The 15,436-nt window shown below is 38.5% G+C and overlaps 1 protein-coding gene across 1 annotated transcript; it reads right to left on the bottom strand.

Annotated features, from left to right (window-relative positions):
- Window positions 1–2,763: 2,763 nt before the first annotated feature.
- ZRANB2 (zinc finger RANBP2-type containing 2) lies at window positions 2,764–15,126 on the bottom strand. Its single transcript, XM_076339939.1, has 10 exons — window positions 15,012–15,126; window positions 14,546–14,598; window positions 14,294–14,402; window positions 12,903–12,985; window positions 11,190–11,266; window positions 10,467–10,604; window positions 9,420–9,592; window positions 7,054–7,140; window positions 5,130–5,294; window positions 2,764–4,587 (listed from the first exon to the last, which is right to left on the bottom strand). Exons 1-10 carry the CDS (start codon window positions 15,065–15,067, stop codon window positions 4,524–4,526), a joined length of 1,005 nt encoding a protein of 334 aa, XP_076196054.1. The 5' UTR covers window positions 15,068–15,126; the 3' UTR covers window positions 2,764–4,523.
- Between the last annotated feature and the right edge of the window lie 310 nt (window positions 15,127–15,436).

The raw sequence follows: 15,436 nt of genomic DNA, 5'->3' as shown, positions 1-15,436 counted from the left end.
TAAGTCCAGTGCTGGGAACAATATTCACACTAAGCTCGGATGTACACAGCTTCAAGTAGAAAGTCTGGAAAAGTATGAGGGCAAAAATCCCCCCCCCCCCCCTTTTAATTCTGATATTGATTCATTGATTTGGAGCTACCGTGAGTTCAGCACACATCATCTGCGTCCCCCCTCTGCCATTTGGAAAGTTTCTGTGACACCATTTGGTACTGTGCTTGATATTTGCACCCCGCAGTTTTACAATGGGAATGTTCCCTGTTAGCTTCGTTGTGCGTTATTTCTGGATGGGGTCCATAACCAGCCTATGAGAAAGCATCAATTTATTAGTTCCATTTTCCAAACTAAGTATGAAGCACTCTACAGACTTTTTTCTAAAATGCATGTGTAAACAACCTCTTTTTCCAATAAAAATACTACTCATTTTGATAATGGGAGGACAGGTAAAGTTAGTAAATTGTGCAGGACTTTGCCAAAGCTGTTGTCATTATTGAACTGTTACAGGAGCATTACTCCCTCTTGTTGCTGCCTTGTCCAAATTTTGGAAAAGTTTGCACAAATATCTATACTTTCATACTTAAAAAAAATCCAACAAAAACCCCCAAAACCCAGCCCCAAACAAACACCCTATTAGCTGTTATTTCTGATTAAAGAACAAAAAAATCCTTTATGTTAAAGGAATTCCAGACAGAAAGTTCTATGACCAGTGATACATTTTGATTAATACTCCAAGAACAAACTATGGAATTGATTAAAAACGTTAGCTGCAGAGTTCCTTCCCCAAAAACACATGAAAGCTATAGCATAAACTCAAGCAGAGGTAGCATCCCAGGCAGAGAAACTCCTCAAACAGGAATGCATTGTGAAGACAGGTTGATCCTGAGGCATTGCCATTAACTGAGAAGAGTGAAAGGTGCATTACTGGGACTGGAGGGGATGTGGGAGTAGCCTGTCCCTTAAAACTTCCACTGGCTTCAGTCAAACTTTTTTTCCCCATTTAAAGTATCTTTTCATACTGCGTAAGAATATTCACTCTAGGATGTTAGTAACTCAGCTGATATCTGACTTGAAAAGGACTCCAGCATCAAGTCTTTCCTAATGGAAAACAACATTGAATTGTCATGGTTACCAGTTGAAGTGAGGTGGTTACGGAGAATGAAACTTCTGCTCCTAACCCCTCCATTCACACCCTGTACCATCCTGGGAATGCCAAACTCCATTGGTCAGCTCTCGATTTTCAAAATTTGTTTTTAAGAAGCCTTTTCTGATACCTGGATGAAAGGCACAATACACTATTACTACTTAAAGTTATCCTGCCCTACTTGGTATTTGTTTGTCAACATTTGTCTAGCAGTGCTATGTTGAAACTGGAGAGGTTTCAACTGTCTTCAACGGTGTTAGTATTTTTCATTACTCCTGAAATGTTGTTTACGCTCATTATTCCCTAAAGGTGGAGTGATGATAGTGCCATTGCATTCAAAATGCTATAATTTAAAACACTGGCCTGCTAATCATCAATACAAGCCCATGCTGCAACATGCTACCCTCCCCAAAGCCCCCCAACAGAATAAGGCATGGCAAATGAGCAAATGCCTAATGCACTGAAAAGGATGAAAATGTTGCAGATTACTAGGCATAACAAATAACTTGCAGTAGCTCATTATAACTAAATTTAAGTTTGGGCAGGCTAGTGAGAAGTAAGACCTAACACAGCAACTATTTGATCTCCAGTGGTTCATCACAGTTGTTTGCATCAGACAACAGTGTACAGGAGTTGGTTACCTGGTGTGGAAATGAAGCAATCTTGTTTTATGATGTACCAACATGTACATTTTAATGCTTTTTATTGACTATCTATCTGAGAAAAAAAGAAACATTTTTCAGCAGTGGATTTTACTCTGTTGCCAAACTTATATAAAATTAAAGTCCAGTCTGCTTTTATTTACTCACTTTCTAGTTTTCCATTACTACAGAAGAATGCTTACACAAAACCACCATTACTATTCATGGATGTATTTAATTTTTCTTAGAAAAGCACATTAGCCCTAAACTTAACCTAATCAACACTTCCTCCTTGGCCATTACAAATTGCACTAATCTTTGACAAAGCTGCACAGAAATACCTGTTTATTTCTATAGGCAGCAATTTATCTCACCCCAATGGCTAAACTGAAGGCAAGGGAAATATTTTATAGTGAAACAGAAAAATTTACTGCTAGGCCACTGGAGATAATTCTACCTCCCCAAACACCCTACTACAGTAAACCCACACCTTTTTACTGCCTGAGCTTAATCTAGCTTTGTGTCTTATCAGAGGTGGACCATGTTTAGTTCTAATAGCTTGGTTCTAATTTATTTGCTGATCCAGTAACTAAAAAGAGATATTTTGTGTCATTTGTAACAGGCATGCAAAGACTACCATAGTCGCTGCGCCTTTGTATTTTAACATGCAGAAATCGAAGTAATTTAAACATACTGCTTCCTCTAAAAACTTTCTGAAGAGAAAATGTGGAACACATACAGAAGAAAATACCTTGAAGTTTTGTAAAAGCTCGTTTTAAACGTGCTGCTGTTCAAATCCAAAAATATTCTCAGTACTTAAAGAACTGAAACAATCTGAAAATTTATGATACATACGGCCAGGTAAGTGTGCACATACTGCCCTTCTTGCACTGCAGTAAGAGAGAACAACAACAACAAAATAATCTGTCAGCACAGGTTATAAAGAAAGATTTGCTTATGTTTCCAAGAGAAAGCACTCACTGCTCAGTTGACTCACAGGTTTTATTTACAGTTGTCTACAGAATCATTTTGCCTTACATTTTATCTATAGCCAAACGAAACCATAATTTTCCTTTGTCTGTAGCCTATCATTTGCTAAATTTAAAAACTTTCATCTGTTAAGTACAGCAACAAGTTTAATACAAAGAACAAGGAAAAAAAAAACAAAGGCTAACAACATAGCATCTATTTGATCTGATTTTTACAATTTAGTAGTTGGACTTTGAAGTCGTCAGAGGCACAGTTACAAGACTAACCTGCTCTTGTGCAATCTAGACACATTTAGCATTGAAATTAGATATAAAAGAAAGCATTAAAGAAACCGCAGAGCTTTTTTTCTGCAAAAAGATTATCAAAATATTTCTACACCAAAAACATTTTGCTTATATACCAGTCCAAAAGAAGTGTCTTTAAAAAAATAAAAGAAAAGAAAGCAGAATGTAGTTTTTAAGTTTCGCTCCGTTTGTTTTTGTGCAGTTCATTTTAAAAAAGCAGCGGTCAAATATGGGTTTGGAAGTTTTACTACTGAAATAAATGCATATATTGCTCTTTGCTTGCTTAAAAATAATTTTCCTTAACATACTTACCTTGTGATGGCACTGAGGATACTTAAACCTTTCTTAACCAAACGGAGCTCAAGAGAGACCAAGTTTTAATGTAATATTGCTAGTAAAATAGAGTCAATAAAGCATTTTAAGCCATAAATTATGTTTAAGGGAAAAAGAATGATTGATGAAGAACACATTTAAGATGTTAGAACTTTCTACACATTTATTAATTCTCATTTTTAAATATAAATAAAATTAATATACCTTGAAAATTTTAGTCAACCCAAAATGAATTTTACAGACAGCCTGCAGAAGCTTCACTTGATTCCAAGCAGCTAGTTCCATATTCCTCCATCTCAAGAATAGTTCCTAAATGATCCTTTTATAAGAAAGGATCACAGAGTCCGGGGTCCATGCATGTGAAAATACCATAGCCAGTACCAATGCAGAAAGGGCACTTTGCTGACTGCAGCAAATAATTTCTAGTGACAGGCACCAGCAGCTATGAGACTCGAGCAATGGAGAAGATAGTGCCCAATGTCTCAAACATCCTCGCTTTGAAGGAATGAAGTCTAATTCACTCTCTAGAGAATCCTATGATGGACTGGGTATTTAATAGCTATTCTGCACTGAGCATAGCTAAAGAGAAAGAGGGGAATCCATCTATACTTTCACTTCAACACAGAAAAATAGAAGATAATTAGACCTAAGTACTCACTACTGTCATCCAATGGGTAACACCAGCCCTACGGCTACGCTAATCTTTCGTGGTCCCATACAAGATACATCAAACAAGCTCAAGAGTTGGATGCAGAAAACTCATGGGTTCTTCCTACATTCCTCAGATACTTCTTCATAATTGTCACGTGAAGAGCAGAGTTGTATTAGAACACACCCAACCTGTGCCTGCTCATACATACGAGAGCCAGGAATCAAGTAACTGAGTCTTTAAAAATAATAACAAAACCCCTTACTCAAATAATAAAACTTCATACCTACTCCGGGGAGTTTATGGCTTAAAATGCTACCTCTCTTTTTGTTTCATGAATGAACAAAGCTGCAGTTTTCCAGAAAGCAAGGACAAACATGCACCTCTACTAGCAGATTTAGCACTTCTGACCAAGTAAGACACCAACTTCTTAAAAATGTCTCATGCACTGAATGTAATTTTTTTTTTTAAATGTGAGCTTTAATACATTATTTCTTTTTAGAACTTGTACGGGAACCAGAATGGGAAGATCCAGATGATGATCTGCGGCGTCTGTAAGATATAAATGGAGAAAGCATGCAAAGAAATAAGTTGAAATTAATTTTAGCATCCACTTTGAGTAGTCTGTATCCTATAATAGCTGGAAGCCAAGTATATCTGATAGGGGCCTTATAAGAATATAGAAATAACTTTAAACCACTTTAAGCTCATGAATGTGAATTTAATACTAAAAATGTAAGTTTAATACTGAAAGTAGAATACAATTTCTAAATGCAATATTTACTTATGAAAATAAATCAATAACATACATGTTAACACTTTCACACACTGAAAGAATGGTGACCCAGGTCTTTCTACGGAACATGCTCCTAGCAAGAGGAAGTTTCATTGGGGGGGGGGGGGGGGGGGGGGGGGCGCGGGGAAGCAATTACAGAGGTTTTAATAGGAAGTAACAGTAGGGCAAGTGAGAAAACTACTTTTAATAGCAGAATAACTGATCAGATTCAATTCTTTCCCAGTGAATCTCAGTCCTTCAGAAAAAAAAAAAATCACACATTTAAATACACCCATTCTTATTCTACATAAACCCAAACCTTTCGGGTGACCGTGATCTCGATCGTCTTTTTTTGCGATCACCAGATGAAGAAGATCTAGAACGACTTCGTTTCTTGCTTCTCTCGGGGGAAGATGATGAACGAGAGCTTGAGTAAGATCTTTTTCTTGGGGTGGAAGACCCCCTGTAGGACCTGGAGCTGGATCTTTATTGATTAAGAAATAAATCAGATTTAATTCTGGTATAATATAGAAAGAACAAAGAAAGAACAAAAGAGAGACAGTCTTCATGAACACTCACTACTCTATTTACATCAGTGTTTTATCAAATAAATTTGTGGATGCTTTAATACTTACTCCTTAGTTATCTGCCAATAAAGACTTCTACTGCTGTGGTAGTTTTCTTAATAAATTTTGCTAAATAGTGTTTCTTTATATACAGACCACCAACGGTTTGGAAACCTCTTTCCAGCATTCACCAGAATGATGCATTTTGACAAAGAAATGATGGCAGACTGGGACAGGAAGTAGCCTATATAAGGACCTTCCTCAGTAGTTAAATTCCCAAAGCAAAATGGCTTGAAAACCACAGATGTAATGCTGATTTAACAATGTTCCACTTCATATTAATGGATATTTCACACTGGAAATTTGTAAAGTCATGTTCATCTTACTAAAATAGTAAAAACCCTCAGAAGGTATATTTACAAATCTCAAAATAAATTTGGGTAGAGAGTAAGACCTTCCACAACCAAAATATTTAAAAAACCTCTTAGAATACAGTCATTTTGAAAAAAAAAAAAAAAGAACCGGCTTCACTTACAAGCACTCAAAAAATCACTTTGGTTATCCAAAAAAACCAAGGAAAAAAACCCACTTGTGGAAAGAGTAATAGAGCTAGAAAGTCCTGAACTGAAATTCCAAAATTACGTAAGAACACCTAACAGGATTTTTTTTTTTCAGTAAGCTGGAGAAAACATTTAAAAAAAACCCAACACAGTGTATGTTGTTGGTAAAATATTTTCAGGGTTCTCATTGTAAATAACAAAGCAGTCCTATTTCACACAAGCTAATACACTGAGGACACTCGGTGGATGCCATGTGGCACAAGCAAATAACCCAGCTCAACTGACGAGTCACCAGCATCTAGTGGGAGCACAGGCACCCTTTTTCTTGTCCTAAAAGCACAGATTCCATCTTGCGCTGACCCTCACGTGATAATCCATAGCATGTTTCTGCCACCAAAGGGCGGTGGCACCATTTGTGATTGGTCTTTCCAACTCAAACTTCCTTATTTACAGTTTTAAGATTCTCTGCATGCATGGAGATGGGACAGTTCTTCATTCCATTGCAAAAGGAAAGTCCTGCCAACAGAATGCCTGTGCAAGGACACCTCAAGGAACTTATATGCTTTTGTTACTCTTCCCCGCATAGTTCAGTAACTGCTATACAGAAAACGTCAGCTAGCTCAAACTCCTCTCAGCTTCTCGCATGATTTACTATCAACATTTTATACATTCCCCCCACATTTATGAAGATAATGGCAGCACTATCTAGTGGAAGTTAGATACGTTAAGTAAGTTATCACTAAACACAAAATCAGAAGTATAGCGTATTTTCTAATGTTCTTCCACATCAAGTAGCCAAAGTGGAAACAGTAAAAACAGCAAAAATTACTGAAGCAAGTAAACATGCATTGAAATTCTTCTTCCTTCAAAGTGAAGATCTGTGGCGTCCACTCGTCTAGCTTAGATCAGACTTAAAACTCTTCAACCAAAACCTCGCATTCTCAAGAAATACATCTGTAGTGGTAACAACCTCGTGCAGAGACCCCAGGAATTCTGACTTCCAAGATAAAAATGAGTTAATGTTTTTTGACCGGCATAATTTTACGATGAAATCAACAAGCGGTTGGTTCTTCTGCCCTTTTTTCTCTCTGCAAGGAGAGAGTGCTACCTCATTCACCTTGATTTCGACCCACGAGATCTAGAGTGTTCTCTGGAACTGGAACGAGATCTTGATCTGGAACTGGAAGAACTTCTTGAATGGGACCTGAAACAACATGGAAGATTTTTTTCCAGTGTCTGACTTGTATTTAGCAGAATAACTGCTACTGTTAGCAGCAGAGACAACGATGCATCAATACAATTTGGCCTAGAGTCACTAAAGAAGTGACAATTTCCTCCTACCTCCCAGTATCACCATAGTACATTTTAAAACAGAAAATTTAACATAGTAAGATGGTGCATTCAAAAATTTATAGTCAGTTTTTTATTTATGTTTCCTAAAACAAAGCACAAAAATTAAACAGGATTGCAGTTATTTGGCAAAATGAAACAACTGCATATCTATTAACTATTTCATGAAATCAATGCCTTAACTTTTAATTTGTGCCTTAACTTGAAAACCATCAGTTTCTTTGAAAAGCAGAGTAAGTAAGAGTATTAGGACTAGCTAGCTCAAATTTTCCCCAAGTCAGTTCTCATAAGCATTTTGTAAGCAGTTTCAAGTTTTCATAAAGATTTTCCCCTGCATTAAAAATTAAGTAGTAGTTAATTCTTGGCTAAAATACAGACATATCTAACACTGTTTCTAACTCATCAAAATTATTTTCAAATTTTTCATGTCGATGGATTTTCCTTAAAGCACAAACCACAAGAGATATATAAAAATGGTAGCGGACTTGCAGTAACTATTGTAAAAAGAAGGCATTGCAATCAAATTCCAATAATCTTTTCAGGAAAAATATATTACACATGCTGTCAGTCTCCTGGTTTATATTGTTACCATGTCTTTTTCATTTTACTGTGCAAAACAAAAGCAGTATGAACACATGCTAACTAGAAAATATATTTAAACCTTTTTAAAAAAAACCACAAAGATGTATCCACAAATAGCAACTGATATTTCCAGTTAATTATCTGTAACCAGAAGCAAAAAGTTCAACAGAAAGTTGAAAGATCCCTAGCAAATTTCAGTTATGACAAGCTACTTTTTACTTCACTGTTAACATCTGTGAATTAACGAACAAAGTTATGGCCAGATGAAGTTCTTCTGTCTTCTTTGACCTTCCCACCCCTAAACCTAAGAATTGCACTCAAATGCAGCCCATACTGGCTGCATACTATCCTCACACAGGACCACACAGCCACTTCCTCAAAGATCTTGCTCCACACCTCACTTCATTTACAAAAATTGCGGACAGCCGGTCAGCTTAGTCACTATTATTCACTTAGTGAGTTATTCACTTAGTGAATAATAGTGTCCTCCTTGTTTTCTATTTGAAAATAATAGTTTTCCTCCTCCTTGGAACCACGTGGCAAATACACGTCTCAAGATGGCATTTGAAGAAGTGGGGAGGCTGACAATAGGTATTGTGAAGAACATAATTTTCCATGGAAGAGACAGCATGAAAAAAAGCATGACAGCAATGGGGAGAAAGACAAAACAGAGACAGTGGCTGACATCTGGTTAGTATGAACGTCTGAAGAATTTGGGCAGTGATCACAGTGGTGAGAGCAGAGAGGTGCAGTTACAAAGCTAGGAAGGTTAGAAGAAACTTGAACTTTATGTATAACCCTGTGAGCTAGTACCAATTTGAGGTCTTAAACCTATCAGTATCATCCTTGTATTAGTTGTACGGCAGCTAAAAAGCTACAACATGATTTATGTCACATGATTACAAACATTTATTGAACTGTTCATATATTACTGAATTTAAATAATAACGTGAGATCTTAAATCTACCCAGTAGACTTTTTTTGTGGCCCCATGGTCAGTATAAACCTGGAGTGCTATTCTGACAACACTGCCATTGTACTTAAAGCTTTGTCACTTGCCAACAAACTAAGTTCAAGTTTCTTGTCTTTATTTCCAGGATATTTTCCGTTCTGTCCTTTCACTGAATCTGTCTGGACTGCATCATCACTGCCCTCTTCTGCCACCTCCTCCCACTTTAACAATACCACCCTCCTGCTTCTCTGTTCAACAACTCTACTCAACATTGCTAAAAAAAGTTCACCCATTGAATCACATACGGCCAACAAGCCTAAAAATAAAATTGAAAATAAGTTATATTTTTAAATTTATTCGAAGGATTCAATTGGAATATCAACTTAAATTTACTAAAACAAGCAACAAGCCACATGAAGCCTCCCTACTGAGGATCCACAGAACGTCAAAACAGAACATTGTCTACCTGTGTAAATTCTGTACATAAAATTGTTAACATCATTAAACTAAAACTGTAAGGCAATCAAGAAAAAAAAGTAAATAAAGAAGTTAGATACTGACATTTTGCCTGGCGTTACCCTTGACCTGTACCCGTTTACCTGGACCTAGACCTTGAGCTTGAATGAGAGGATGAGCGCGATGAAGATCGTGAGTGGGAAGATCGAGACTTAGAACGACTGCGCCTATTGGATTTCTTTTTCTTATTAGTGTCCTCTTCTTCACTGGCATCAAGATTATATTTTGAAAGGTCAGCATCATCTTCATCCTCATCCTGAAAAAATGCAGATACACAAAAAATACTTAAGAAATACTGTGATTGTTTTCTTCAGTTAGTGTTTTTTACTTATTCTATGATTTATTTTGTGCTTTTTTCCAACCTTTGAAAATACTGTTAGCGCAATCAATGAGATCCAAAAATTTTAAGAGTAAAGAGTGGCTGAAAATTTGTGTTTCAAAGCAAACTATTAAAAAGCTTACAAAAACCCCATCTGAAGTCCCATTTTCTGTTATTTAATGAAGTTAATGAAAATACAGATATTCAGTTCTACCAGTTTCTTCCAGGCACTCATTTAAAGTATTTTCAGATTCAAAATCTATAACCATAGCATAATCCTGCAGAGACATGTTTCATATGCAGAATTTGGTGACTGCTGTGTTAAAAAAAAAGCATACACGCATGTCTCTGCAGGACTGTTGTCCAAAGATGTGGACAACCCAATATGTGACGATCATTTATTTCAGGAAAGATGAAAAAAATCTCTGAATATTTTATTCCATTTTATAAAAAATAAATCTGATGTGGTTTTAAAAGGCTAAGAATAAAATTCAAGAACATTCCCTTTATATGGTAACCATACATAAAAGTTCCAAATAAAGATCTCAAAATTTTTTATTCTGATCTCAGATAAGCTTTTAATTTTTTATGGTTTAAAAAAATTATACATCTTTGAATGCAGGTATTTAGAACAAAACAGAGCTTGTGCACATACTTTAGAGAAGCTGTAGGCACCATTATTCTGATAGCTACTCCTCTACATTGCTCTAAAGGCAGCTAAAAATACAGACTAAACCTTACCTACCAATACTAAACAGCACTGTAGTAATAATTAAAAAATAATTGCTAGGAAAAAACCAAAACATGCTACCTCATCCAATTTATATTTGGAGAGATCTTCATCCTCATCCTCCTCATCTTCCCCTTCAGATTCCTTATCTTCTACTTCCTTCAGGATAGATGCAGGACCAACTGGCTTCCCTCTATACTTTTTCTTTTTGCGTCCAAACTAAGAAATTTTATTCCATTAGTGCACGATTTAATCAAAAGTAATTTCCAACTGTATTTTTTGATAAAACTTCTATGAGAAAATAAATATACATCAATTTCAAATAAGGTATTGCTCAAAGGGAAAGAGACGTATCATGAAACATCAATTAGCAACACAAAACTTTCTAAAGAGATGCTTGTCTTAGATCGAATTAGTACCCACAGACAAGATTAATGGAAATCTGAATTTAACAAAGGAGTATTTTATATTTGTGTCTATGGGATATCTTTATAAAACAATGTTGAACATACGGCTGAAAACAACATGCATGACCCTGAAGTCAGCTCCCTAAGAAGTTTAACGAACTCAGCTTGTACCAGTTTAATTTGAACCCATTCTTAGTTTTTTAACCCCCAAAGACAAAACAGATGCATTCACTTTCAGTTCAAAACTTTCACGCTTGAGCATTTGACAAAGAGATGCATCACTATGTATTTCTGACTCGCGCTTTCCCCGTAAGGAAACCAAATGCAAGTGTATGTATCCTAAACACAAATCACACAATACGCATCTCTCCTGAGTAACACATGTACCTAATCTTACCTCATCATACTCCCCATCTGATTCTTCACGTTCTATATATTCAACATTCTCTCGTTCATTAAATCCTCCTCCGTATCCTTTAAAAAGTGGTAAAACAAGACAATCTCTTGAGCTGCACCAAATTCAGCTACGTTAAGCACCAAGTTTATTCTAAACTTTCACGGAGGTTCTGGAAGCCTTCAGTGGATTTATAAACATATGCCGTAAGAATGTAATATGATCTCAAGAGGAACATGAATTGTTTCCACACAGGTTTATTAAATACAGGTCCTCAGAACCCTAATTGAGAAAATGGATTAAAACAGATAACACAGAAGCAATAGCGTTTAAAAAAATGGGAAAAAAAAAATTAAAAAAAAAAAAGAATTTCAGGATTATTGCTGTGCCGAGCAACCAGCTTCCCAGAAGAGCTCTGGCAGGGCTGCAGTGCCTGACAATTGCCTTGGTGTGGATAAACACAAGAATGTCTCCAAGGGGCTAGAATAAAGACTACTGTCCTCGAAGACCAAAATCCCACCTCTGAGAGCAGCCAGTAGCCAACTTGGGAAAAGCAGGCAACGAAACATGAGGGGAGGGCAACACTTGCTAACTGTTTTCCCAGCTGCTGGCGTTGCTGCAGCCTCTCTGCCACAGCCAGGTCCTACGTGCATGCAGCCTCCTTGGTGGCTTCTGGGCAGGCCAGCCTGCTCCCATATCGCAATCATCCTGTGACATAAAGTCATATATATATATATCCTCAGGGAGCAACAGGAATAAAAGCATGCTGTAGTTGCACTGAATTGTACAACTGACAAGATTTGCCTTAAGAATCTTTCTATTCCTTTTTATAATGTGAGTGGAAAACTTCAACGGCTCATTTTAATTTCAGCTGACTTTGTAATTTACTGCAAGCACGTGCAACATGCTAGGTGTCCTGCACGTGACTGCAAATTTACTCTGAAGGACACCAGAACTTGAAAAATATTAAAAATATTTAATTGTATGAAATACAATTAAAAATTGTAAGAAATTGTATGAAATACAATTACATATACAATACAATTAAATATCATTCTTTAATATTCTTACAATATTAAATAAGAATATTAAAAATTATTCTTTTTCCTTTTGAATAATAAGCTCTGTGCTCTTCTCCGTGCTTCTTTTTTGCATTATATGCATCAGTGTTACACTCTACACATTAAATTCTCTGCCTGATCCCATTTGCGTATAAATAGTTACGACCACACTGTGAGGATATCCTCTGTTCTAGTTACCACTGGGTTCATTGTTAATGCAGGAGGAATTTAAAATGCGTCACAGTGTGACCAAACCTCAAACCTCATTAAGAGATAACAGTCTAATCTATACAGCCTTCAAACACTGTTCGTGTGACTGCTGAGTCCTCTGTAGATGGACACTATATATACACTAGACCTCTTGGAGTTTAATAAAATATTGCATTACTCCTTCCAAACATCTTAGTATCAAAATCAAATATAGAGGCAGTTTAAGCTGAATATTCACTGACTTTCCATACGAAACCATCACATACTTTGCACACTACTAAAAGGAATCAAGTCTAAGAACCTACAGATTTATTTACATATGGAAGATCATTCAACTTTGCTAGTTCTGCTGTGAAAACAATCCCTTTAATTAAATTACATTATGATTTATAAAAAGAAGTTTTCTTACAGTAATTTGAGTGTTTTAAAACCATATACATCTTACCTGTCCTTTCCTCCAACTTAGCGTACTTTGGAGTATTACACATATTACATTCTGATCTTCTGGCCCAGTTCACGTTACCACATCTTCAGAGGCAAAAAGAACAAAACAGAAATAAGAAACATTTTATTTCAAATCAAAAAACTTAAATGTTGAGGCAACAGTTAAAAAAAAAAATCATAAAAATGTATTTGCCAAGTTTTAGCAGTGATCTGCAGTCACTAGTACAACACAATTAACTCCAAGGCAACAGTCACCAAGACACAAAGAACTGCAAGAGAGTCTATGGGTATTTCACCAGCACGAGGATGATGGGAAGATGACCATACTGGACAAATCAAGGGGAAAGAAGTAAAATTAACAGGCAGGTAGGCAGACAAGTTAACAGAAGTAAGACTACACAAGAAGTGCTAAAATTCCTCATTACTCTCCACTAGTGGCATTCACAGTTCACAGGAGTTAACGAAGAAGCTACCATGGGAATAATGCTTATGAGCAGCCATCGTCATCCACCGGTGCACAGCTACAGTTATACGCTTCCGTTACTGCATTTCTATCTTACAGCATCCTAAAAGGCCACTCTCACCCATCTGTAACACTACCATCAGGGTGCTGCTCAGTCCCAAAGAGGAGAGGAGGAGGTCCATAAGACTCAGCCTAGCTATGAACTTGGAAAGACACGACGATCCTGAAGCGTGCCATCAAGTGGAATCCCTCAGACACTGGGACCCACAGCGCTGCCCAGGAAACCTGCCTGTCTCGAGCTGTGGAACAGCGCAAATGGAAACCTATCATGCTGAACACAGCTAAGTTCTGGCAGAAAAAAAAATTTAAAAATCCAGGTTTCATTGGTAGACAGCTTACTCAATCAGCAAAAACTGAAATCCTTGAAAGTGCTCCAGAAAATCTGAAAGCACCTTTCAAAAATCAAAGCATTTTATTAAAGTAGCCCTTTTCGAACTCAGATCTTAACATTCTTAGTTGATGGCTTAGAGAAACATCTAAGACTTTAACTATGTGCTAAACTTTACTCATTAAATATTTAGTGAATGTTAATAATAAAGTATCATACTGCAATGAAGGTGATACTTCCATTTACATGTTTCTTCCGAACTTGAGAAGTGTCTTGGCTTATCAGAGAAAAACATGAACTTTCACCTTCCTACTCCTGATTTTTTAATCTTTTTCCAGTCTTGTTAATTAAGTAACTGCTGTCCAGCAAACAAAAACGAATGCTATCCTCACAGCAAAACACTACTAGTGGAATAGCTGCGAGTTTTGATCATTCTTCTCTCATCAGTACAAGTAAATTTATACTGACAAAATTAAGTACAATATTGTAGATGTGTTGCGTGGCTCTAAGAGAACACTCTGCATTTTTTAAAAGGGCATACGTTTTACACTGCCAGTCGTTAGCACTGAAGAGGCCACGACTCTTTTCAGCAAGTGTCTTTCCTATTTCAGTCCCTCCAGCTTTCATCATTTTGGCTTCTGTCGTTTTTTCTGGAAAAGAAAAAAAACAAACAAAAACCAAACAGTTCTCAAACATCTTCCTTTATGATAAATTAAAAAGATTTAATATTATTTTCTTTTTAAAAAAGCAGAAATAGACGAGGAGAAAAAGATCTATCATCTCAGACACTCACCTCTTCCACATCTGTTACAGCTGGTTCTTCTAGCAAAGTTAACATTCCCACACCTGAAAACAAAAATAGAGAGAGAACGACGACGCTAGTCCAAGAGAACGCTGGAAAATGCACACACACGAGACTTAAAGGAAAACGCCTTTATATTTCAAGCTGATTTTGTTCCAAATTAAAACACGAAGTTTCTCAGGCCGTGCCCGACCCTGGGGCGGGCTGGTGCCGGACCCGCTGCACGACGGGGGCCAGGAGCTGTGAAACCCCGCAAGGAAGCGCGCCCCGGCACGGCGGGAGGGCGGCCGCCCCCAGAGACCCGGCGGCCGCGACTCCCCCGGGCCGCCCGTACCTGGTGCTGCCCCGCGGGACTGTCCCGTCCCGTCCCGTGCCGTGCCGTGCCGTGCCGTGCCTACCGCAGCCCGGACCCCGCGCGGTCGGTCGGGCGGGCGCCCCCCGCGCCGCCCACACTCACTTCTTGTCGGGGCAGATCCAGTCCCCGTCGCTCACGCGGAAATTCTTGGTCGACATCTTGGGCCGAGCCGAGCCGAGCCGAGCCGAGCGCCGAGCGCCGCCGCCGCGGAAGAGGACCGGGGCCCTGCGCAGGGAGGGCTGTCCGCCGCGCCTGCGCCCTGCTGCCGCAGCGCGCGGGGCCGCCGCCGGGCGGGATTTTGGTCAGGCAGCGGCCCGGCCGCCTCGGCCCGGCCGCGGGAAGAGGGCGCGAAGGAAGCGCGCCCCCCAGCGGGCCGGAGGGCCGAGTGCAGCATCGCGCGCGTGGGGGGGGGGGGGGGGCGCATGCGCAGTGCGCCCCGCCGGTGGCGGCGGCCGCCGTGGGAGGTCTGTGTGCCTGAGGAGGAAGGGCTGGCGTGGGGAAGGGAGCTCCTCTGCGTGCCGGAGAGC

Source organism: Aptenodytes patagonicus, chromosome 5, assembly GCF_965638725.1.
Source record: "Aptenodytes patagonicus chromosome 5, bAptPat1.pri.cur, whole genome shotgun sequence".
NCBI lineage: Eukaryota > Metazoa > Chordata > Aves > Sphenisciformes > Spheniscidae > Aptenodytes > Aptenodytes patagonicus.
Note: the sequence above shows the minus strand (reverse complement) of the source record. Positions and strands in the feature narration are given on the sequence as shown.

What these genes read in the sequence shown, in the direction of transcription:
- ZRANB2 (XM_076339939.1), bottom strand. Translation starts at nt 15,067, where the DNA reads ATGTCGACCAAGAATTTCCGCGTGAGCGACGGGGACTGGATCTGCCCC. An exon ending in CTGTAACAGATGTGGAAGAG is followed by an intron (nt 14,403 to 14,545) that starts GTGAGTGTCTGA and finishes TTTCTTTTCCAG; the next exon opens with AAAAAACGACAGAAGCCAAA. An exon ending in TCTCGTGGGTCGAAATCAAG is followed by an intron (nt 5,295 to 7,053) that starts GTGAATGAGGTA and finishes TAATCAATAAAG; the next exon opens with ATCCAGCTCCAGGTCCTACA.